Raw genomic sequence first — 23,729 nt, 5'->3', positions numbered from 1 at the left:
TATTCTATAATATCAGAGTCTCCCTCATAATCCAGTTACAATACTGATTTTTACTTTAAAAGCAAAAAAACTGAATTAGCATTTATACAGATATTACACATTCAACAATAGCATACCACTGATTAATATTTGAGGCTAAACTGATGGATATTTGGTTATGAATGTATTCATTTATTCATTTATTTGTTGGTTACCCCACATGACATATGGTCGCCCCAAATGATAAGAAAACCACAGGTATAAAAATTTCAGTTAAAATGTACACAAAAGAGTTCAAGACGAAAGAAAATGTAACTATTTTTATTCAAATAACATTTCAACATTTAAATATAACAAATCAGAAGGACATTAACATTTAAAATTATATAATTTTTATTGCAACACACATTAAATGCTTCAAGAACTTAAGAAGCTGAGTATAGAATCTCTTTTATGGAACCTTTTTGATTCATTGGACAGGGATGAACACTACTTGCATCTCAATTAACCTTTCAACATTCAAATATCACAAATAATAAGTTTCTTTTTCTGGACCCATTTAGCCACATAAGGCAGTGATGAACACGACTTGCATTTATCTAAGCTGAGGTATTTCTGAACTTCACCCAATCTTGGAGAGTCAGTTTTGAGAAGCGTGATGTTGCTGGCTCAGGCTCTGAGATCACAGCATGCACATCTTTTCTGTAGTAGAAAATTAAATCTACAGTTTGTGGCCACATGAAGAGGTTTTTGTCACCAGATTGTAGCATACAATTGACCTGCACTTCTTCTCCCACAACCTCAAGCACTTGGCCAACATAAGGCTTTTCATCATAAATGACAATAACAAACTTGCCACAAAGATCTAGATTTTCTTGTTCCCTAGGTGGTTGAGGAGGAGCGCTTGGGGGATTCTCAGTGTTGCACACAGTGCGTCTCACTCTCAGGTCTACTGTTACGGGCTTGTAACAAGGGCATGGACTCTCTGTTTTCCTACAGAAGCATGACACAGTCCTGTGAGTGATCTGTGAAGGCTGGGTAGACCAAACCTGGTGTATTTTAAAGGTGCCCTTCACAGCCTCCAAGTTGTCAGGAATTAGCTCATCACACTTTTCAATGCTTTCTCTGTTTACCCAATAGTGTTTGATGCTTGAGCCTAATCTTGTGTTCAGCATCTCATAGAGTTGCTGTGGTGTCTGAAGTTCACCACCTCTTTGGACAAAGCGATCTGCTTCTCTTTTTATTGCCCCACCAATCCCATCTGGGGCCCCTTTCCCATGAGACTTTTCTGAATAATTCCAGGTCACCTTAGTGAACCCAGAAAGGAAAGGGACAGTACTGAGGAGGTAGAAGTTGTTTTTATTCCGGTACTGTGTAACCGGCCCATCAGTCTGAATGTGGAGGGTTGTGATCTGTGGGAAGGTTTCACGAAGCTCTCCTAAGATGGGCTCTAGATGTGCCCACACCGCCCGCTCGTCATGGCGCAGGCTGTCAGAGAGTGTTGCATAGGACTTTGTTCCATGCACAGTGTACAGGACTGCTGTGTGGATAGTCGATTGCTGTCTGCTACCTCCAAAGTGAAATGCCTGAACCTCTGTGTTCAGCTTACATGCATAATTCTCTGAGAAGTCAACATGCAGAACAGCTTCACACCCTGTGATGTTTTGTTTAAGGTAGCGGAACTGCTCTGCCTGGTGCAGCCAGTTAAACTGATGTATCGCCAAGGACTCTAACTTCTGAGAGAAAAGCTCCATCAAGTCCTTGATGGTTCCACTATAGATCTGTTTCACCATGTTGCCAAACATTCTCTCTCCATTTGTGGAAGTTACCCTCTTCCACTGCTCCCAGGTGACTTCTGAGCTGCTCTCTGTCTCAGGGAATTCTACCTCCTCAAAGCAGCACTTGGCACAAACACGGTCCATACAGTCCTTATTTTTTGGATCACACACTATCATAACCAGCAGCTCAGAAATGCTTTTTGTTTTCAACAGCCCTCTGCTGTAGAGCTTGTTGGCCAGCAGGTGGACATTTTCGTGGTCCATGCATGCACATGTGTCCCGATCCTTGGCTTTTGGCTCAGTGACATAGAAGGGGCGTCTTCTAGCAAACTGCCTGTAAGATAGGTGGAGGCTCTTCTTCATTTCACTATTGTACAGCCCATGGAGCTCTGTGAGTGGCTTTGTGAGAATTCTTCGCTGTTCTTTTATTTTGTTTTTTGTGATGGTATCTTTTTTCCCTGGTAAAAGTCGACTATTCTCATCTCTAGTCAGAAAACTAACAACAGCCAGCTTTCTCTCTTTTGCCAGTTTCTTCCCCCCTTTTGGCTTGAGCCTCTCACTGTGGCTTAACCGTTCTTTTGCCCTCGTCTCACCTTTTCTGGCCCTTTCCTTTTCTTTTCTCATCTTTGCAAGTTGTTTCCTCAGATTTATGTTTAGCTTTCTTAATTCATGTTTCTCAGCCTGCAGTCGTTTACAATGTTTCTCAGCTTTCTTTTCTCTGTCTTTTCTCTCTGGTGTGGAGGACATCTGTGGATGGAAGTCCTCATTTTGAGGTGGAGCATCCACCACCACACACCCCCCTGGACTCTCTTGCTGCCCCTCCACTCCTTCTACACCTGCTGGATCTGGCAGAGTGTTCTCTATGGATTGAGGTGTCAGGTCCAACATTGCCTTCTCCATCTTTCTTCTCTCCCTGTATCTTCTGGATGCAGCCTTCCACTTGTTTCTCAGATTATTCCTCTCCCTTTCTGATAACTCATCTGACTTCACATTTGGATTCTTCCCCTCATGCTTTCTTTTTTGGTAGCTGAAACAATAGTGTACAGAGTTGTTCATCAACAACAAGATAAACATTCTACACCTGTGCTCTTTCCTCCTTATCCTGAACCTACTCTCTTTAGAGAACAGCTGTTTCGGTGACCAATGTTTAATAGCTCATTGTCGCATACAGTCTAAACTGTTTATTTTATCTACCCTGGTCTCCTACTTTCTGTAGCTCTAGTGACTCTAGCTCACTGCTACAGAAGCTCTTTTTTCTTTACCTCTCTCTTTTCCTTGCAAGATACTCTGCTCTTGCTGCAGGGTCGGAGTTGACTTTCTGTCTATAACGAGCAGTCTTCTCTTTGCTTGTTAATCGTGCCATCTAGGAAATAGGTAAAATAGGTTAAAACTTGTTTTAAATGACTAATACATGTATTGTCACACAAATAGAATGTCATTGTGTAGTTTTTTATTTTTATTTTACATTTTTCCTGTAGGATTGTACTACAACAAAAAATAAATGTTTATCCATATAAAAGGAATGGCTGAATTTAAAAAAAAAAAGATAAAATATACAAATAATTATGCTTAAACAATTAACTCTACAAATTTACAAAATTAAAACTACAAATATAGGACATATATCTATCATTTAAAACACTCAGCAGTGCTGGCCCCATTACATCGATCCGTCGCCCCATATGATGTTTTCAAGTTCACTCAAGTATAACAGGCTAACAGTTAGCCTCAGAAACCAAACTAGCTTCTTCTAGTGACAAAGCACTATCAAATTTATCATCAAAATATAGATTTGTGGAAAAAAAATTATAATTTACAGTTTTGGGGTGGGCCCCACCCCCATGATGACCAAAATTGACTACGACAATACAGCAGTTAAAAACAGCTTTTTCTTACTATATGAGAGAGACTGATTTACCTTACAGTTGTTTCCAGGGGTCTTCACTTGTGTCTGGCTGATGCAATATCCCATCCTTGAGAGGTTTTTCAAAATAAAGGTCCCAAAATTGTGGTTTGTTGATGGTCGCCCCGGATGATATGGATAGAATCAACTTAATTCGGACAACATTCGTTTGTATATCATGATAGAAATATATGTGCAAATGCTTTATAGTTTTGTCAATGGATGTAAAACATGTTTGAAATTATGCCAACTAGGAAAAGGGATATATTTAAGTTGATTTAAACTGTTTTTAAACCAGTTGTCCTAACAAAAGTCAAGGCTGGACGGTCGCCCCATATGATGTTTTGGCACTTCGGATAGCAGAAAAATGATGAAAAACTTAAAAATTTGGAGAAGTTAGAGTGGTTTAGTAGGTGAAGAAGGTATAACAAGTAGATGAGAAATTTTTATGTATTTTTTATTTTTTTCTGCAAAATAAAATTAACCCAGACAGAAAAAGGGGGCGTCACGTCATTGACCCATATATTTATCTATCTTATAAAGAATCCATCACCTTACACCGCACAAAAAATGAAAGCCTACAAAAGTACGGATAGCTATCTTTTTTTTCAAGAGTGGATGGGTTAACAACGCTGTCGTATGGGAGGTGAAAAACAGGAATATCTTCATAATCAAACCAAAGGTGAGTGTTACTAGTTAGCTAGCTACCCGCTAACGTTTGCTAATGTTTGCTAATCTGCTCTGTCGTGTGATGAAGTCTTCATCTGAATATGTACACCCTGCCTGCTGGTGAATGACAGCTTGATAAGTATTTTTTATTTTTTTTAAACCACACTAGGCTGTGTCATATCTGTAGGGTGACCAGAAGTCCTGGTTTGACTGGGACAGTCACAATTTTGAGTTGCGTGTCCTGAGTCCCGACAAAAGCCTGTCGGGACGCTAAAATGTCCCAGTTCATACTATGAAATTGTCCCGGTTGTCAGCGATTAGCCCCATCATTAACTAAACCCATGTAGAAAGACTAATAAAGTGTCCAGCGTATGATTTTAACAATGTGTGTGTGTGTCAGTCAATTGTAGTGGTCTGCGTCTGCAGATTTGCGGGAGCTTTTGTAAAAAACTTTACAGTTTGTGGACTGACGTGAAGAACCGCATGACCATTCCCACCTTAAAGGCGCTACTAATCACACGGGCCAATTTTGCTGACACCTGTGCGCAATTTCACAGTAGGCTTTCAGCCAACAAATTGATTCTTGAGCAAATTCACTCCTCTAACAAATATATGGAATAGTTTTTGATGTCAGTCTGAAACCAAGTAGTGGACCGACCAACACTGACACACAGCTGCCAGCATAGCTACAAATCACTTGTGTGGTTGCCCATGCACTCCATTGTAAATGTAATAGAGCATTAATTGGGTTATTAACTATAAGATGATGACATTTTAAATTGTAATCCCCTACACTACTTGTTACTGGAAAAAGTAATTACTGCAATGTGTTACTGTGTGCATAAGACAAAACTATGATAACAAAAAATCATCATAATTAATAAGGTCCTAACAAGTAAACTTAGTTGTTTGTGAAACCAGAATAGTAAGAATACTATTTAGTGCACACTTTTTTTATTTTACCCTCTTTTCTGCTCTCTCTTTCTGTCCCTCTCACAGAAGCAGACACAAAGTCATTCATGGACCGTGTTATTCAGTCTTCCTGCAGGTTAGAAACCTCCCTCCTCACTATTAAAGAGACACAGAGGTACTGAGATAAGGGACAGCATATGGGTTAGGGGAATACCAGTGTGTGTGTGTGTGTGTGTGTGTGTGTGTGTGTGTGTGTGTGTGTGTGTGTGTGTGTGTGTGTCTGTCAGTCAGTCTATGTGTCAGTAGCCCATTATACTGAAGAGAAAAAATGTGTAGGAGAGAGTGTGTGGGAGAGATGGAGAAATGTCAGCTCCCCTAGATGCACCATTCCCCAGACACAGCCCATGCTCTAATCACAAGCCTAGAACAGTAGTTCAGGATCCACCGGGGTTAATGAATCATAAAGATGATCACACAAGATCTGATTCACATAGAAAAGACAACAGGATAAAAAGGTAATCTGCTAATGCCCACATGCTGCCAAGACTCCTCTTGTGATTGAAATTTGGATGAAGACGTGTTGGAGCAGCTGTTAACTCCTCATCGTATCTTCTCATAACAACTGCTTTAATGACTAACATAAAATCCGCTTTAGTGGGTGAAATGGCAATTTTAGCCTCTTGACAGATTTGGTGGACTTGAAAACAGTAGTACAGTTTGTGTTAGAGGTCGACCGATTCATCGGTTTTGCCGATTAATCGGCACCGATAGTTGATTGGTGGAACTATTGTTATCGGCAAAAATCCATACCGATAGTTTTTCCTGGTTGCGTCCGTTGCTGGAGCGGCTGAGAAGCGCGCGCTGTCATTCATTACACAGTACACGAAAGCTGAGAAGGGTCTGCTGGCATCATGCATTACAATAGCGGCCTCTAGAGGCGAAATAAAAACCATCACTGATGCCTCGTGTTGTTTATTTTCGACACACGTTACGTGCACGGAGAGCACCATGCGCGCGGAGAAGGCTGACATCAGATGCGCGTTTAAAGCATCGACAGCAAAAGGTATGTATACAGTACAATTTGTCATATCATTATAAAGTTATTAATTTGTTGAATAGATGCTGCATTAGTAGAGAAAGAACAGCACAACAGTATGTTTGTTTGCTTTCGAGGCTGAGATGACGCTAAACATTAGTAGTAGGCTAACTTACCTCAAGCGGTTAAACACTGACAAAAGTAAACGCAAGTCTGACCCAAATCGTCCATGATCTGTCTAGTGGCTGCCGCCGGAGAATTGAGATGTGTAGAATCGACAGCGCATTCATTTTAAAATCCTCAGCGGAGGAGCATCAACAACTGCCCGAAAGCACGGTAGCGTTATATGGTGGAGCGAGATAGAGAGTGAGTGAAGAGAGGGAGCGCCCAGCGACGTTAGAACAAAGCCATGGCGTGTCTCATTGAAATAAAACGTGTTTTCGCCGATTCATCTCTAGAAATGCGACTGTAGCAAGCATGTCACTATCAATAACGTTATCCACGTTTATATTTACATGCAACAAATGATATATCCAGCTTAAAACAAGTCTAAAAGTCGGAAGTTAGAACGAATGCATTGTGCAAAGAGTGGTTGCTATGGAGATGATACACAGTGTTGAGTTCTGTTGACAGTTGCGTTGAGTTCCGTTGCTCTGATTGGTTGTAGGTCTATCCAGTGAATGAGCATTATAATTCATATAAAGGACAAACTATTTACAGTTCTTCAAAAAAGGCCCGTTCTACAAAGAAGAATGGCGTCACTGTTTTGAGATTTGGCATACATTTGGGCCTTTTTTGAAGAAATGTAAATAGTTTGTCCTTTATATGAATTATAATGCTCATTATGTTTATTTTTGCACTGGATGACTCCAAATATGTAGGAGAACTGTTTTAGACAACACACATGCTTGTGTAGCATTGCTGTGGGTGTAATATCAATAAATATGACATTATTATTTTGATTATTGGCAAAAGTGTCTGGACTTTTTTTGAAAAAAATGTATGTATTTTGTCAACTGTTTTATCCAGTATCAATTCTAAATACTATCGGTCGATTAATCGGTTATCGGCAAATAGGGCCCAACCTAGCTATCGGTATCGGTCGACCCCTAGTTTGTGTTATTACCTTTCTAGTATAAGCTACACTATTACCGAATCACAAAGATGATCACTTAGAAATACAGCAACAAGAAAATAATGAGTTACACTGCACAGCCTCGGTATAATAAATTTATCATGACCTTGCAGAATTGTGACCTGCTGCAACTCTTAACGCAAGATGCAGACAGTGTTTTTTTGTGTCCACCAGTTTCACCACAGTGATTTTTTTCCTTGTTTTATTTGAATATTTGTATTTTTTATTTGAGCTTCAGAAACATTCAAAAGTTACATATAGTCATTTTAAATGATGGTTTAATATTGAATCTTCATGGAGGTGTGGTTTTAAGGCCTAAGGTTAGTGTCTGACTGTACTTGTTTTTTTTTCAAAACACATTTTATGTCTATGGCTCGCCGATAAAGTTCCTAGATATTTCAGTCTTCATCTCCTCTGTGCTCCTCCTCAATGTCACAGTACAAATGTTTTTAGGATGAATGCACTGTGAACTGCAGAACTTGGGAGAGCAGTTGCTTATCTGGTCCTCCTTTGATAAACTCCAGCCAACTCAGCTTGTACCTCCATTGGACAAACAGATAAGTAATCAGTGTGTTAGCCAGGCATTGTTGGTTCAAGCCTAACTGTCAAGTGAGAGCAGAGTGGTGCAGCAAAAAATGTCCTGAAATAATCTTTTAGGTATATAAAATTAATATGCAGTTTGGTACAGGTTCCAAAAAAGTATGGAAGGATATTAAAACTATTGAGATAGTAAGGAACTCTACCCAGTAAGAAACCAGCACCTCATGCACAGCTTCTTTCTATTTATTTCTGTCTGTCTCTGTCTCTCTTTAATTTTCGTACTTGAATGAGATCTCTATCACGCACACCATCTCAAGGCCGCTATTTATGCAATTTGGCTCAGAATATCATTGAAAATAAATGTCATTGTTGATGAATACAGGTGTACCAAGAAATTCAAACGAACTTAAGAAAATTGTATTGACATTTTCAAGAGAATTGATTGGTCACTAGTGCTTTATACGGGTTGATCTGTTATCTCAAACATAACCTGCTACGGAGCAGATTGCTGATAAACATGCCGTTTAGTTTCATATTGCTAAAGGACCGAAGTCACACAGGACAACATCTATCTATAATTGCAGGAACGTCTGTCTGTCTGTGTGGGTGTTAAGCGCATATCTCTCGAACCGTTAGTCTGATGGATTTCATACTTGACAGGTGTCTTGCTAGGCGCACGAGTAAGTGCCGTGCCAAGTTTGATGTTGTTTGGATAAGAAATGAAAAAGATATCGTCGGTAAAAGAAGCACACATTGGCTTTTGCCGCTCTAGCCGCTGGCCACTCCCCCTCTGCTCACTGACTACGTTTACATGCAGCCAATAACCCGTTCAAAACCGGAATATTAGCAATAACCCGGTCGCGCACGGCCATGTAAACATCGGCAAAAACCCGAATATGCTCATATTCCGGTTTTTAAAAACCCGAATATGCTACCTGGGTTACCCCTTTTCTAACCCGAAATTTTGGTCATGTAAACGCGTATCGGCATATCCCCATCAAAAGGAACATTGATTTGTGTTCTGCGCATGTTCTATTCGCAAGGAATCTTGGTCTTTTGAGTAGAGGAACTTCTTGTATGCGCCAGAAAACCAGTATACCGGAAGTAAACAAGAAATAGAGGGAAACATGGCGAGACGCAGCACAGCACCACATTTTTGGAGCGAGGAGGAAACCAGTTTCTTCATCAGTGTGGTGAAAACCATGAATATAATGTCATTTGTTGACGGCAGAAAGTACCGAGATACTGAAATTTATAAGAAGGTGACCGAAAAGTTACGCGAAGCAGGGTTTGTACGGACGCCAGACCAAGTCAAGCACCGCTGGAAGACGCTGAAAAAGGCATACTACAGGGCGAAGAAACAAAACGGTACTAGCGGTTCCGACCCGTCTTCTTTCCCCCAGTTCGACATAATGGATGAGATTTTGGGGAATAGGCCCATCACTACTGCCGAAAACAGCGGGGTAGATGTCGGCTTTGAGGACGAACAGGAGCAGATACCTGACGACCAAGGTAGGTTAGCTCGCCTTGTCTGAGCAAAATAGCTACGTAACTAAGGTCAATTGTCATAATAAATAGTAATGCTACTCATTAGTACCACAACTGTTGCCTAACATGCACTGTCCCTGATGATAAATAAGTAAAATAAATGTCAAATTAATGTAAAGTAACGTCAGTGTAAGGCAGTGTAAATGGCTATTTTGCGGTCTCCTCATGATGATGCGTAAAAAGACGTCTCTTGTTTTTTGTTAATTTTATGCACATAGTATTTATGCGTTTGACCTGACAGACGCTGCCACCCCTATGTCTACAGCAAGCAACGTAACAAGTGGAAGTGGCTCACTAGATCTTGAAGGAGAGGATGATGATGGTGTGGATGATAACACAGGTAAGCGGTTAGTTTAATAGGAGAAGTCACTGAACAATAGCCTTCCCAACTATTCTAACATCAAGCTTTAACGTTTTGCTTGTTTTTGGTGTCTTTTTTTGGCCAGAAGCAGAGAATGAAGCAAGTGGACCTCCTACACAACCATCAGATGCCACTGCGCCTCCTCAGTCTACACAGCCATCAAATCCCACTGCAGCTACTCCTGGTAGGATTTCTAAATAGTATTACTAAGGCATAACTGGTTAGAGCATAGTATTGTAACACTAAGTCAATCCTCTTCCTTGTGTAATGTCTGAAAATAATCAGTTTCTTTAATGGTCACTTTGATTATAGTGATTAAGAAGAGATATTATGTAGTATAGCTGATGGTGCAAGCTAAGGGCTGTCTTGTCTGCTCTAGGTGGGTCAAGTCGCAGGTCCAGGCCCCGTGGAACTGCTTCACTTACTCAACAACAGCAGTTCATGGAGAAAATGCAGCACGCACAGAACCAATGGAGTGAGCAGCAAAGGCAGTTGAGCCATGCCAGGGATGTAGCACTCATGTCTCAACTGATCGCAGAAACAACCCGTTCAACGGGTGTCTTAGTAACCCAACTCCTCACAGGGTTAGGTGCCTTATTCCAGCGGCCAACTCCGCAACCTGTCTTTAACAATTCTCAGCCCCAGCCAATGTATCAGCCATACAACAACCATTTTCACAATTACGGGCAACCCCCTACTCCTCCACATAGTGTCCCCTACTCACAAACACCTCAGCCTGAACGTGATGACAACGATGGTGACCAAGGTTTTACAAGATTCTTCCAACTGTAGTGTCCCACCTTTTAATCTTGAGACAGTTGTCAGTTTTGTTATGTTATTACAAAGTATGTTCTTGAAAGTATTTTTGTAAAATGTTTACACCTTGCACCTTTTTTTTTAAACAATTTTTATTTATTACAAAACATTTTCAGAGGCACTTTGTTCCACACTTGTATATGTTTAAAGCTACTACAAGTTGACCCTTATTTGAACCAAAGTTTTACCTCATTTGTAAAAACCAAACAAACAAAGCTGTAATTGATTTTGAATAACAAATGTTATATAAAAGTTACTTGAAAACTTGCATGTGCTGAACTTCTATTAGAAATTGTAAACACAACTTTTAGATACCTTGTCTTTCATGAGTAGGGAGCAACAAACTAAAGCTGGTTTCACATTTCAGAGAGCAGATAAACATTTAAAGACCTTAGAAAAAACAATGCAATGCAAGTAACAAATCATTAGTTTAGATCCACTTCTTTCCCATCACCCCCCATCCATCTTACTCTCTCGCGCTCTCCTATAAGCGCCTACGGAGTGGGACATGTGCAGCAAGGTAATCCGTTAGTGCCCGTCTGATGGCTGTGGCTGCACTGTTATTGTCCCTATTGGCCTGTGACACAGGCTGTGGAAACTGCCTTCCTGCAGATGTTGCCTCCTCTGCCCATCTGGGATTCACATGCTCCTTCTCCATCTCACAAAAATTGTGCAGAGCACAACATGTCGCTACCATGTATGGGGTAAATGTGAAATGGAAATCACTGCGCTTCAACAGAACACGGAAACGAGATTTCAGTCGACCAAATGCTATCTCAATACTTGTTCTAGCAGAACTCAAATACACATTGAAGGATTCCTCCTGTGGTGTCAGTCTTGGAGACTGCAGATAGCCCTTCATTAGCCAGGGCATCAGCGGGTAAGCAGGATCTCCCAGCAGGAAGAAATCCACATCCTGCCCCTCGATCTGCACTGCTTTCTAAAATGGGACATTGAGATAGAAATATTAGTGTCCGAAATTATGTCATAACACATTTGAATTTTGTCGCAAGTATAAAATCTAAAACTCTGGTTTAATAACATTAATAGAAAATTAATAACATACCTCTTACATTTAACAACCAAACAAGATTTCAAATGCTGTTTTCATGCATTATCTACCTTTGGGAAGGAGTGGGCATTCTGGAACAGCTGGGACTGCCTGAGTGCATTGGGGCTGCTTGATTATGGCCAAAATTATAATCCCAATTCTTTCAGGTCAATAATTAGATCATAATTATTTGAACATGAAGCATGTGATATTTTTTTTTAACTTCTATTTTTCTCTTCAACAGTGGACCTCCTTGAACTCTAATTTCAAAAACTTACAATAGATGCTAGGGAGGGGTTCTATTATAGCTTAGTGGAGTATGTTTGTCAACATTATATACAAATTATTATCATCATAAACTTAAATATAAAAACTGGGAATGGCAAAACAATTACCAGTATTTGTCATCACAGACTCCCTGGAGGATATAGGAGGGCCATCCCTTCCTATTTATAAAGTCTCTGTAGCCATCACTTGGAGGCAAACAAGGGATGTGACTCCCATCCACACAGCCTATGATAAAAAATAAAAATAAGTTTACACACTGCAGTGTAGCCTACACACATAGTACAGTTCACATTTAGCCTACTCTCAGAAAACTGCACTGAAATTATCAAGACAAAAGAGCAGGAAATATTTTTACCTATGATTTGAGGAATGGAGTGGGCCCGTTCAAATCTTTCTGCGATGGCACATGCCTCCTCCAACGTGGGTACTCTGATAAGTGTTTTGATGACAGAGTCGACCATTCCGTGGCAGAATAAATACACCATCTTCTTCACGGTGCTCTTGTGCACTCCGAATTGGTTTGCGATCACACGATACTCTGCGCAGCTTGCTAGTTTGTATAGCACCATGGCAACACGCATCCCTGTAGGTACTGGTGTGCGAATGGTTACTTCACAGGGCTCCATCACTCTCTCCATCATACGGCAAAGTTTAGCAAAAGATTGACGTGACATACGAAAATTGTCACGCCAATCCGTGTCGGTGAACTCCATCATTACAACCCGTTCCCACCAGTCCTGACTGCGCACCTTCATCCAAAGTGTCCGGGGGGCTCTGGTGGTAACGGGTATTGTGGATATGTGTGGCACAACTCCAGCTACATTTCCCATTTCTTGCTCACCTTCTCTCCTTCTAATGAAGACCATGAGGCACAGTAGTGTCAAGTGCTGCTGGTGGGTCCGTACCAGCACCAAAGCGCAAACAAAGGCGGTCGCTATCTGCCACGAACTATTCATTATCCGCGTGCTGTTGTTGTTGTCTTTGGATACAGGAAGAAGAATCGGAAATGACACATATTGCGTCTTAAGGTTGTCCGTACATCCAGACGCTAACCGTGCGTCGCCGTTTACATCGGGATATCGCCAATTGATTACAAATGCCATGTATACAGGAGTAACTCTCTCTGCTCACGCATGTAAACGGGTTATTCCGAATGTTTCAGAAACCCGAATAGTGACCTTAACCCGACCATAACCCGAAAATTGACAGCTTGTAAACGTAGTCACTGAGTGAGCAGTGAGCAGGACTAGAGACAGATAGAGAGAACTCTCTCTCTCTGCACACGCACACACACACACACGCACACACACGCAGTCCAGTTCTGGTGGTTGATGAACGCAGCTATGTGCTGTTTAGTTCTCGTAATGGGCAGGGTGGGTAGCGCACTGCCATGAGTGACGCTAATGTCTGATTACTTCACATTTTAATTGTGATATTTTGTGATTACATTCTGATTCTGCAATGTTCTCTGTCAGGTAAATATAGAAGCACAATGTCTTCCTCCATAGGCGGCGATTTATGTGTTCCTCCGTGGATGCTCACGGGCGCATGCCCTTTAAAAAAAAAAAAGTAGTCCAAAAATGTTTGCATTTCAGAACCTTAGGAAACGGACAGCGGCCAATACAAACACACTATTAACTCGATAATAAAGTCTCTAATTTTAAATGAATGTAGCCTACTGGTAGTCTGGCACACATGGGGGCTCAGTGGGTGCTCGGTATTTTCAGTGGGCGCTGTAGGATTTTATTCCAAAATGTGACCGATGACCGGTCTGGCCCTAAAAAGGCCAGACTTAATCTGACTCCAATTCTATGGTCACTGAAGAGTGTTTGTTTACTGGTAGATCAGAGGAAAAGACTCAGGATTCAAATTAAGACTCAAGATTCGTCCAGTTAAAGTTAATAACAAGCTTTAGTACTTCCTGCTTCTTACAGTGCAGACGCTCTACTCCTTGCTCCTGCTTCTGCTTGCATATTTCTGCTGATAATCTTGCTTTTCCTCTGAGAGAAACTATGAGCAGCGGCTCTTGGATACTTATAAATCACTGGACTATACATTTTTTGTAGACATAGTAGGCTATTGTCATATTTGAACATTTTTCTGCGTGAGCGTGGCCTACCAATAGCTCAAGCCTGTCCTAAAGTGACTGTAGCTAAAGCTAATTAGCAGCAAGATGCCACCCTTCTCCATAGAGGACTACTACAAACTCCTTCAGAAGATTGCAGTTCTGGAAACCAAAATTTACCAGTTAGAAGTAAACGTGGAAGTGAACAGATCATGTGGAAATGACACCACTTAACCAGTGACCCAAAACAATGGACAAAAGCATGCTAACACACGGCTAACTAGCACCAGCAAGACCACAAAGAAACGAGGGCTGTGGAACGGATAATAAATCAACAAGTGGCAGTCCTCCCTGGAACTCTTTTGGTGCAAAGCCTAAGAGTAAATCATTTTCCTGGGAAATGGGAGGACGACTAAGGGGCAGAGCACAGCGCCCTGAGATTTGTGATACGACCAGCTGGCCTGCATTATCATCCAGGCAGAGCGCCTCGTCAACCCCTGTACTTAGCAGGACACAGTCGTGGACAGCTGCAAAAGAGAAAATCAGCAACAAAATGCCTCCCCAACAACTGAGTGTGCAGGTGAAGAACAGATTTGCTCCTCTGCTGCAGGACCCTGGACATGACCTGGATTACGTCTCATCGTCACACAGCAGGGTAAGGACTGAGAGCAATTCTAAAAGTAAAAAGCTACAGGGAAAGCTAACAACTGGGCCCCAAACTCTGATTGTGGGTGACTCTGCTGTGAAAGATATAAAAAGCAGCAAAAACACCAAAATACTCTGTTTTCCCAAAGACATGGTGTCTGACTTGGCCCAAAGAATCCAGGATATCATAGCAGCACACCCAACTGTGAAGAACATTATACTGCATATAGGGTCAAATGATGTTGTAAAGCAAGAGTCTGAAGTGCTGAATCGTGACTTTATGAATCTGCTGAACACAGTGTCGTGCTTCCAAGGTGCACTCCCAGGTGAGGACTTCTTCACTGCAATAGATAGTAATAACTTCACAAACACAAGTTAAAGTTCACACAATAGGCTCCTATAGGAGGAGAGCATCACTCCGTAGGCAGACTCCGCAGTCTGTCTCTCACCAGTGAGCTCTGACTCTCTTCCTCTTTTGCCTGTCTTTTATTGAAGTTTAACAAGGGCAGTTACATATCACACACGAACATCTGTCTCTACAAAGTGGGCTGTTGCTTTTGATGGATTGTGACTGAGCCAGGTCTTGGTGTCCTCCGTCCTTGCTTACTGCATTCCACAGAGGAACATGTCCTCCTTTGCACGATGCAGGCCACCTGTGTGCAGCCTTGGTTCTGTTCTCGTGCAGCATACTTTTAGCTCGTTAAGTCTAGGCAGCTTGCTGTAATAATTAGGCAGTATATTATAGGAACATAAGTCATTTGGTCAGCAAAGCGTGTGTATCTATATCCCACAATTCCCCCTTTTGAACTCTACTAGAGTTCAACATACCAAAAGAGAAGAGAGGTCAGAGAACAAGATATTCCAAAAAACAAAAATAGAGTCAGAACATGGCACGTCTAGGTAAAGGCACTTCTAGGTAAAAATCACTTCTAGATAAATTGTAAAACACTTCAGTAGAAAATGTAAAAGATGGTAAAAAATGTAGAAAATGGAAAAACACTTCTAATATTAAGAGCATACTTCTGTTAACTTTTTATGGAATAAAAAGTTCCCACACCCCCTTTTGGACTCACCTAAGTGAGTCCACACAATTAGTAGTCTCTACATTGCAACTCCACACTCTCCTCCTTGTCCACAGCGGCCTCCCCTTCTACCAGCAATGGCATCATATGATGCTGGTAAGGAGGATAATTGTATTATATTTACTGAGCCAATTGGTATCCCCCTTTTCTACTTCGCGCATTGCTGTTTAGGGAGCTCACAAAACCACCAGAGGATGAGAGTCACAATGCAGAGACTTAACAATCCCAAAACTACTGTAACACACATGAGTAAAAAGAAAAATGTAAGGCAAGCAATCCTTCCTAACTTGAACCCCTCTTTTCCGCGTTCTCATAGTAGTGACACTCTATGAGGAGATTAAAACTTTCTTATCTAGGTTCTTAGTTACAACTCCAGCTATTTTGCACAGTTTTAAAAATACTTACGGCGGCGATCGGTTACACAGGTGTTAAAGAGAACCTGTGGCTATTAATGGCGGTAAAGTTACAGAATATAAAAAGATTCTGAGATACGGCGGGCGGTGAACAGGTGTGAAATAGGACCTGTTACTGGTAAGGTGGTAGCTTGGCACGCTACTTGTAGGGAAGAGAGCGCTTGTTTCACCTCTCTTCCTGGTGATTCTCTTCTTCAGGTCACAGGGGTGGACTACCCTGGACCTCGTTGGACACTGGAGAGGATTATTCTGCCTCTTTTTCCCTAGTGTCTGGCGGAGAGCCCTCCGCGCTGGCAGCCAGATCTCTGGCTACTTCCTTGGTGGAGCGGCCTGGCTCCTGGGCAGTAGCACACTGGCTCCAGTGGTACCACTGTTTACCTTTTCCCTCGCGCTGCACTGCGTGGGATGTTCTCGCCGTCACTCTGAATGGCCCCTGCCAGCGAGGTTCAGAACACTTCCTTTTGATTACTTTCAGGAGCACCCACTCAGCGTCTGGAGGAGTTTTGGTTTCTGCGTCTGGGTGTGCTGCAGTCACCTGTTTAGAAAACAAAGAGACTGTGCCCTGTAGCTGGCGGAAAAAGGCTTTGTGAGAAATGGTTACAGGTGAAGGCTCAGTAAGTGGAAGCTGAGACCAGGGCCCCGGGAAACACCTCCCTGTTTGTAGCTCATATGGTGAGAGGCCTGTCCTACTGTTTACTGACATTCTTATCGACATGAGAGCCAGGGGGAGGGCTTGCAGCCAATTCATCCCTGTTTGGTTGCATATTTTAGACATTTTGTTTTTTAAGGTCAGGTTCATCCTTTCTACCTTGCCTTGAGATTCAGGGTGGTATACGGAGCCAAATTTATGCTTTAGCCCCAACATGAGTTCCACCTTTTGCAAATCTTTGTTTTTGAAATGGGAACCATTATCTGACTTTATCCTTTCAGGGAACCCATGCTGGGGAATGTATTGGTTGATTAGAAATTTAATTACGGTCTGAGCGTCTTCATTTTTTGCGGGCATGGCCTCTGGCCATCCAGTGTAGGAATCCACACACACCAGCAAATACCTGCAACCCTGTACCCTGTTCGTCATGTCAGTGTAGTCAATCACAATCTCTTTCCCTGCCACTGTCTCAAGGGGGTACTACTGTCCCCGTCTGGTTTCACTGTAGGCTTAGGGTTGAATGCTTGGCATTGGGGACAGGTCTTGGTATGCCCTGCTCTACCATTGGTTTCATGAATGGATGCCACCAATGTTGTAGGTTTCTCAACATCTGACTGACCCCTACATGTCCCACCCCATGAGCTTCTTCTAGGCGCCGTCTCCGTACCCCTGGTGGCAGAATAGGTCTACCATCCGGGCCCCGCCACAACCCCTCACTTTGTATAGCTCCCCTGCTTTTCCAAACTGTTTTTTCTTGGGGAAGCTTCGGCTTGTAACTCAATGATTGTTTCTTTGCTAAGCTCGGCCCTGGTTTCTAGGTCTGCAGTCATCATTAGATGGTGTGCCAAATATCCTGCTGCGGTTTTTGCGGCGCTGTCTGCTGCTTCATTTCCTTTACTCACTCTATCTTGAGTATTGCTGTGGCCCTTACATTTGACTATAGCTACCTTGGCTGGTAGGAGAATAGCTTTTGCTAATCTTTTCATTTCTTCCTCATGTTTAATAGGTTTTCCTCCTGCTGTCAAAAACCCTGCTCTCAGCCACTGTGGTAGCTCCAAATGGGCTGCACTAACCGCATATGCTGAATCAGAGTGAACAGTCACGGCTTGCCCTTTCCCTATTTCCAAGGCTCTAATCAGTGCCATTACTTCTGCTTTTTGTGCTGACTGTGTGCCTTGTAGTCTTTCTGCCTCTAGTGTCACCACTTCCCCTCCTGTGTCTTCAACCACTGCATATGCTGCTTTCAGTCCCTCAGTCTCATGTCTAAAACAACACCCATCTGTGAATAGCACTCTTCCTTCCCCTAGTGGTTGTGCAGCTAAGTCTGGTCTGACTTTTTCCACTTTTCTTGTCCTGTCCTCACACTCATGTGGTTCCCCCTCCCCCATCTGGTCTGCCATGTTAATGCCTTCATGTGTAAAGGTCAGGTTTGGGGCCTGCAAAACTTTGCTGATTCGCCTTTGTCTGGTTGGTGTGAGTGAAAACATGGCTGAGTTAACAAAGGACACTATGCTGTGGGAGGTCAACACTATCAGGGGGTGTCCCATAACTATGTGTGATGATTTCTGAATGCATTTTGCCACCCCTGCAGCATGTTGTGTGCAGGGCGGGCGGTGGTTTTTCAATTTGTTCAAATGGGATGCTCATGTAGTTCAACACTACTCTGTCACCTTTTTTTCTGAAACAAAACCCCATTAGTTGCTTGTTTTGTTTCAGAAACATCCAAGTGGAAGGGCAGGGAGTAGTTTGGGCAGGCCAGATTTGCTGCTGCAGCAAGGGATTGTTTAAGTTTAATGAATGCCTCATTGCCTTCAAATGTCCAGTCTAAGGCTGAGGACAAATTGGCATGCCCTGTTGGCGCACACCATAGCCCGGAGGGGATCTGTAAGGTCGGCATAGCCTGGAACATAGGATTTGCTGTAGCCTGTCAAGCCCAAAATGACAACATGTCTTTTACAGTACATGGTTTCGGGTGGGCCAAAATAACTGATCTGTGTGCAGGGGAAACACCTACACCACTGCCTGAAAGGATTCTGCCCAGAAAGGTAACTTCTCTTCTACAGACTTGTATTTTCTTCCTGCTTACTTTGTAACCCTCCCTAGCCAGGGTGGTTAAAACATCTTTGGTAGCCTGCAGACAGGCAATTGCGGTGGGTGCAGCTATCAGAAGATCATCTACATATTGTACCAGAACGGTGTCAGGTGGTAGGGTACAATCTGTCAGTGAGTTTTTCAGAACTTTGTTAAACAGGCCTGGGGAGAGGTTAAACCCTTGTGGTAGGCGTGTGTATCGCATGGGGCGACCCATGTATGTGAATGAGAAAATATCTCGCAGATGTTCGGCCAGAGGGAGGCAGAAAAATGCATTTGAGAGATCTAACACTGTGTACCAATGGTGCTGTGGCCCTATGTCAGCGAGAGCAACATGTGGGTTGGGTACAGTGAGTGTGGTGTCTACAATGAGATCATTTATGGCGCGCAGGTCATGAACCATCCTATATTTACCTGTTTCTGCTTTCAAAACTGGGAGGATAGGTGTGTTCCACTGGGAACGAGAAGGTTCTAAAACCCCTGCCTCAATCAATCCTGTGACTGTATCTGAAATGCCTAGCTGCTTTTCCCTAGAGCATGAGTATTGTGGTATCCATACAGGCGGAGATGGCCTAAGGTGAAAGGTCAGCGGGGCACAATGCACTAAACCTACATCAGTCGGTGTTTGTGACCAGAGAGTGGTGGGAAGACCATCTAACATGACTTTAGCATCTTCATGGTCAGTCCTTTCCCTACCATGGTGCCTAGCAATTAAGTCATGTTGGAGAAAAGCTGTGTCTTGACCCTCACAGAGAATGCGGAAGGTTTTGGTGGAGGGAGAGTATTGAACCTTGGGGAGAGGAGTGAGTGTCCAGTCGGTGGCAGTCAGGGCTGTCTTGACCATGGGACCTAATGATTTGGCCTCATACCCTGGGTGCAGGGCAAGTGAAACATGTGGGGCAGATTCCTCAGTCATAACAAACCATGGCAACTGATCAGGGGTTAGCTGGACCGCGGCGGCTACGCCTTCAGGTCCCACAAAGATGTTTTGAGAGTGGATGTCCCATCTGGTGTCTGCTATGGCGTCAAAAGCGTCTTGATAACAGAGATCAGAGTGGACATCATAATTTAGGGTGACATGTGGGGGATCTGGGGGAGGGACAAAGGGTGCAACTTGCGAGATCCAGGGCTTCCAGAGGAAGAACTGTTTCAGGATACCCCCGAGCCCGGGCCTTTTTGAGAACAACATAGCCCAGTAAATGTCAGCATAGGAGTCAGAGGTGGGGGAAAGGATGTATTGTCCGTGGCCCTGGTTTCCTTCAGAACAGGTCATTTGACGGCCGTCAGGGAAAGTCAGTAATATTCCATCAGCACAACACAGGATAGACACGCCCAGTTTTATGAGGAGATCTCTGCCAAGGAGGTTCATAGGAACCGTGGGAGAAACAACATATGGATGGAGGACGCATTGGTTCCCTATAGCTGTATGCAGTGGTTTTGTTATTGGCAGTTTTTGCTTTTCCCCCAGAGAAACCCATCACCGTAATGTGACTTGGTGAAATGTGTTGTGATGGACAATGTCTGATTGTTGAGCAAGTAGCTCCTGTGTCAACTAAGAAGGGCTGGACAGTTCCTTCTACTCTCATGGACACCATGGGATCTGCCATGGCCCCTGGGTCCTGTTGCTCTGCTGGGGAGTGTCATTGTGGCTGTTGTTGACCTGGCTCCCAGCCAGCCCAGTTCCATTCAGCCATCTGGAATTGTGCTTGGGGTGGCCCTGTCGGTGGTCCCTGCAGTGGCTGGTATGGACCCCTTTGCTGGTAACCCCTTCCCCCCTGTGACTGACATGACCCATTTAGCGGACACTCCCTAGACCAGTGTCCCATCTGACCGCAGACAAAGCAGGCTCCTGGAGTTCCCCCTCGGGGCGGGCCCTTAAGCACCGCAGTTCTGTACCACTCTTGCTGTACTCCTGGTTTACCAGGGTGACAACCTGTCTGATTTATCCATTTTTCCTTACAGCAGTCTAGGAAGTCTCTAGGGCTTTGTTTGGCATCCCACTTGAACTTGGGGATGGCTGCAGCATTGGAAATAGGGTATCTGTCCCTCAGGTGTCTACCTATGGCGGTAGAGACAAGGTAGAATGGAGTAGAATCTGGTTGTACACCGGTACCGGCCTCTAACTCAAGCTCTCTCACGTCTGTGGCCAACATACAGCGGTGAGTTATAGCCCTAAAGTCCCCCAAAGCTAATTTGTGGCCTGCTGTTAGCCCTTCCAATTTACCTAGCCAGTTGCCCCCGCCCTCAGTTATGGGTGGAAGTTTGTCTACCAGCCCCTGTAGATCGCCCATGGTAAATGGTCTGTACTTGTCCTGTATTCCCACTCTAAAAAGAGGGTTATTAAGTACTACGCCCTCCAATTCTTCCTCATCTTCATTTTCCTCCTCTACTTCCTCCTCCTGTTTCCTTCCTTTCTTCTTTCTACCCTTTCCCTGATGTTCTAGGTCAACCTTGCGTGAACGCAGGTGGTAAGGAGGCTCATCTGACCAACGCCCGGTGAGGGACATGGTGATTTCCCCGGGCCCTGAGTCGGGGCTTGGATCTGACTGTCCCTTCACCTTGGGCTTGGCTCCCTGAAAGTCTCCTTCTAGCGCATCCGTTAGGATACGGTCTAGCCTAAAAATGTCTTCTGCAGTCAACCCCCGCTTCAGTTTGTCCCCATCCCTGTCCCTGTCCTGTCCTGCCCCTCCCCCGGCACCGTCGGTAAGACTGCCTTTCCTGCTGTCCTTCCCACTGCTGCCTTGGCCGCGGTTTTCAAATTCATCTCTGAGTCTCTGTAATTGCCACTCATCAGTTGGTTGCCTAATCTTCCCCCTGTGGGTTTGGTCCTGGCCCGCAAACGGGGCTGAGGGGACACATCTGCCAAGCCCTGTAACTTCCACTGCTCCTTCCTTAACATCAAACACTGGGTACAACCCTGTAGTGGGTTGCGGAGGGGAGTAAGGTGGTGGGTGTTGTTGTTGTTGCTTCTGCCCTGGTTCTTCCACCATCAAATGTTTTACTCCTTGCCATAATAGCGCCCATTGTGCCCATTTCTTTCTATCTTGATTTGCTTTGTCTCTCCTGTCTTTAGCTTTGCCTTTTTTTTTTCAACCAACTTCCTGTTTTCACATCTTTCTGTGCTTCTTCCTGATCCTGACCTGCTCTCTTTTCCTGTCTCCAAAATGCTGCTAACAGTGGATCTGTGCATTTAGTAATTTCTCCCTGATCGGTCAGTATCTGATTAACATCTTTCCTCATTTGTATTATCATATCCTCTGCCTCCTTCCCTGTCCCATAGGCCGCTTTCACTGCTTTTTCCATTACTTCTAACTGCTCCCCAACTGGCTTACATGGTCCTTTAATTCCCCACCCCCCGACATCTATTTCTCTATCAAATTCTCCGTCCATTTCCTTAACTAGTAACACTGGTCTTTATGAGATTGCCAAAATATGCTTATTAATTTTGCCAGAAATATTTATCCAAAACTGCCACACACTCAATACTTCTAAATTGCCACACAGAAATCCCTCGATCTAAATATCCACAATTTACTTCAACAGTCCACTGCTTTATGTTAACACCGTCAGGTTTCAGGCAGTGCTGCTGCTTCAATTGCTTCTATTTAGCATTCATACACATTGGTCATTCATGCATTACCCTTAATTTGGATGAGTCAATTTTTCATTTCATTTTTTTATTTTTTTTTATTTTTTTTTAAACCTTGAGTGTGGCCAGTTGAGATTTATGGCACACTATGTCCCTGGTTCTCAACCCTTAAACAGGAAAGTAATATTCCTATTTGACACCAAAATCAAGTTTCCCTATACCGTGGTTTTGGCCAGCTGGGAAATATGGCACGCTATACCCTGGTACCCAGCCTCTGCACAATCGAACTAGCTCAATTGTCTGACACCAAAACCAACAAGTCATGTGAACATTGGATTATTTTGTCATATCACCTAAATAGTGTGAAATGGTTCAATAATACAATCGTTCACCAGTCATACCTAGGAGACTTTAACTCCTATATGGAGGACTTTAACCTCTGCTTTGAAAGGACTTTAACCTTTCTTCTTAAAGGACTTTAACCTTTCTTCTTAAAGGACTTTAACCTTTTTTCTTAAAGGACTTTAACCTTTTTTCTTAAAGGACTTTAACCTTTTTCTTAAAGGACTTTAACCTTTCCGGAGGACTTTAACCTCTTTTTCCTTTTGTTTTGAAGATGTCTCAATTCTCGGGTGTTTCAACCCAGCCAAAACCGCTCCTCGTCAGGACACGGGTGGAGTTGCCAAACTCAGACTTTCACAAATATTTCCTCATATTTGTTCCATAAACCATACCATATTTCCTGTACCTTTATAGAAATGGAAGTTGTCACTATGTATTTAATTAATTAATTTTAGCGGTCTGTGGGTTACTAAGACGTTGAACACCCTTGATTTAGAATAGTCAATGCAGAATAATGGTCTGCTTACCTTATTTATGGCGCCAGATGTTCAACGCGACTTTTCACCCTTGGACCGAACCTTTGTCAATCAATTTGAAGAATCCTCTTTTCCTCTCATCCCGGACGAGCCCCCAATTGTTGTGCTTCCAAGGTGCACTCCCAGGTGAGGACTTCTTCACTGCAATAGATAGTAATAACTTCACAAACACAAGTTAAAGTTCACACAATAGGCTCCTATAGGAGGAGAGCATCACTCCGTAGGCAGACTCCGCAGTCTGTCTCTCACCAGTGAGCTCTGACTCTCTTCCTCTTTTGCCTGTCTTTTATTGAAGTTTAAC

At 43.2% G+C, this 23,729-nt stretch overlaps 2 protein-coding genes across 2 annotated transcripts; both read right to left on the bottom strand.

The window, feature by feature from the left end:
* Positions 1–350: 350 nt before the first annotated feature.
* LOC120567357 lies at positions 351–3,690 on the bottom strand. The gene is made up of 2 exons (XM_039814314.1): positions 3,676–3,690; positions 351–3,120 (listed from the first exon to the last, which is right to left on the bottom strand). The coding sequence occupies exon 2, from the start codon at positions 2,829–2,831 to the stop codon at positions 579–581; it is 2,253 nt and encodes a 750-aa protein (XP_039670248.1). The 5' UTR covers positions 2,832–3,120; positions 3,676–3,690; the 3' UTR covers positions 351–578.
* A 12,672-nt stretch (positions 3,691–16,362) lies between these two features.
* LOC120567399 (uncharacterized protein K02A2.6-like) lies at positions 16,363–17,444 on the bottom strand. The gene is made up of 2 exons (XM_039814362.1): positions 17,433–17,444; positions 16,363–17,350 (listed from the first exon to the last, which is right to left on the bottom strand). The coding sequence occupies exons 1-2, from the start codon at positions 17,442–17,444 to the stop codon at positions 16,466–16,468; spliced, it is 897 nt and encodes a 298-aa protein (XP_039670296.1). The 3' UTR covers positions 16,363–16,465.
* Between the last annotated feature and the right edge of the window lie 6,285 nt (positions 17,445–23,729).

Source organism: Perca fluviatilis, chromosome 10, assembly GCF_010015445.1.
Source record: "Perca fluviatilis chromosome 10, GENO_Pfluv_1.0, whole genome shotgun sequence".
Taxonomy (NCBI): Eukaryota; Metazoa; Chordata; class Actinopteri; order Perciformes; family Percidae; genus Perca; species Perca fluviatilis.
This window is presented reverse-complemented; position numbering and strand designations above follow the sequence as displayed.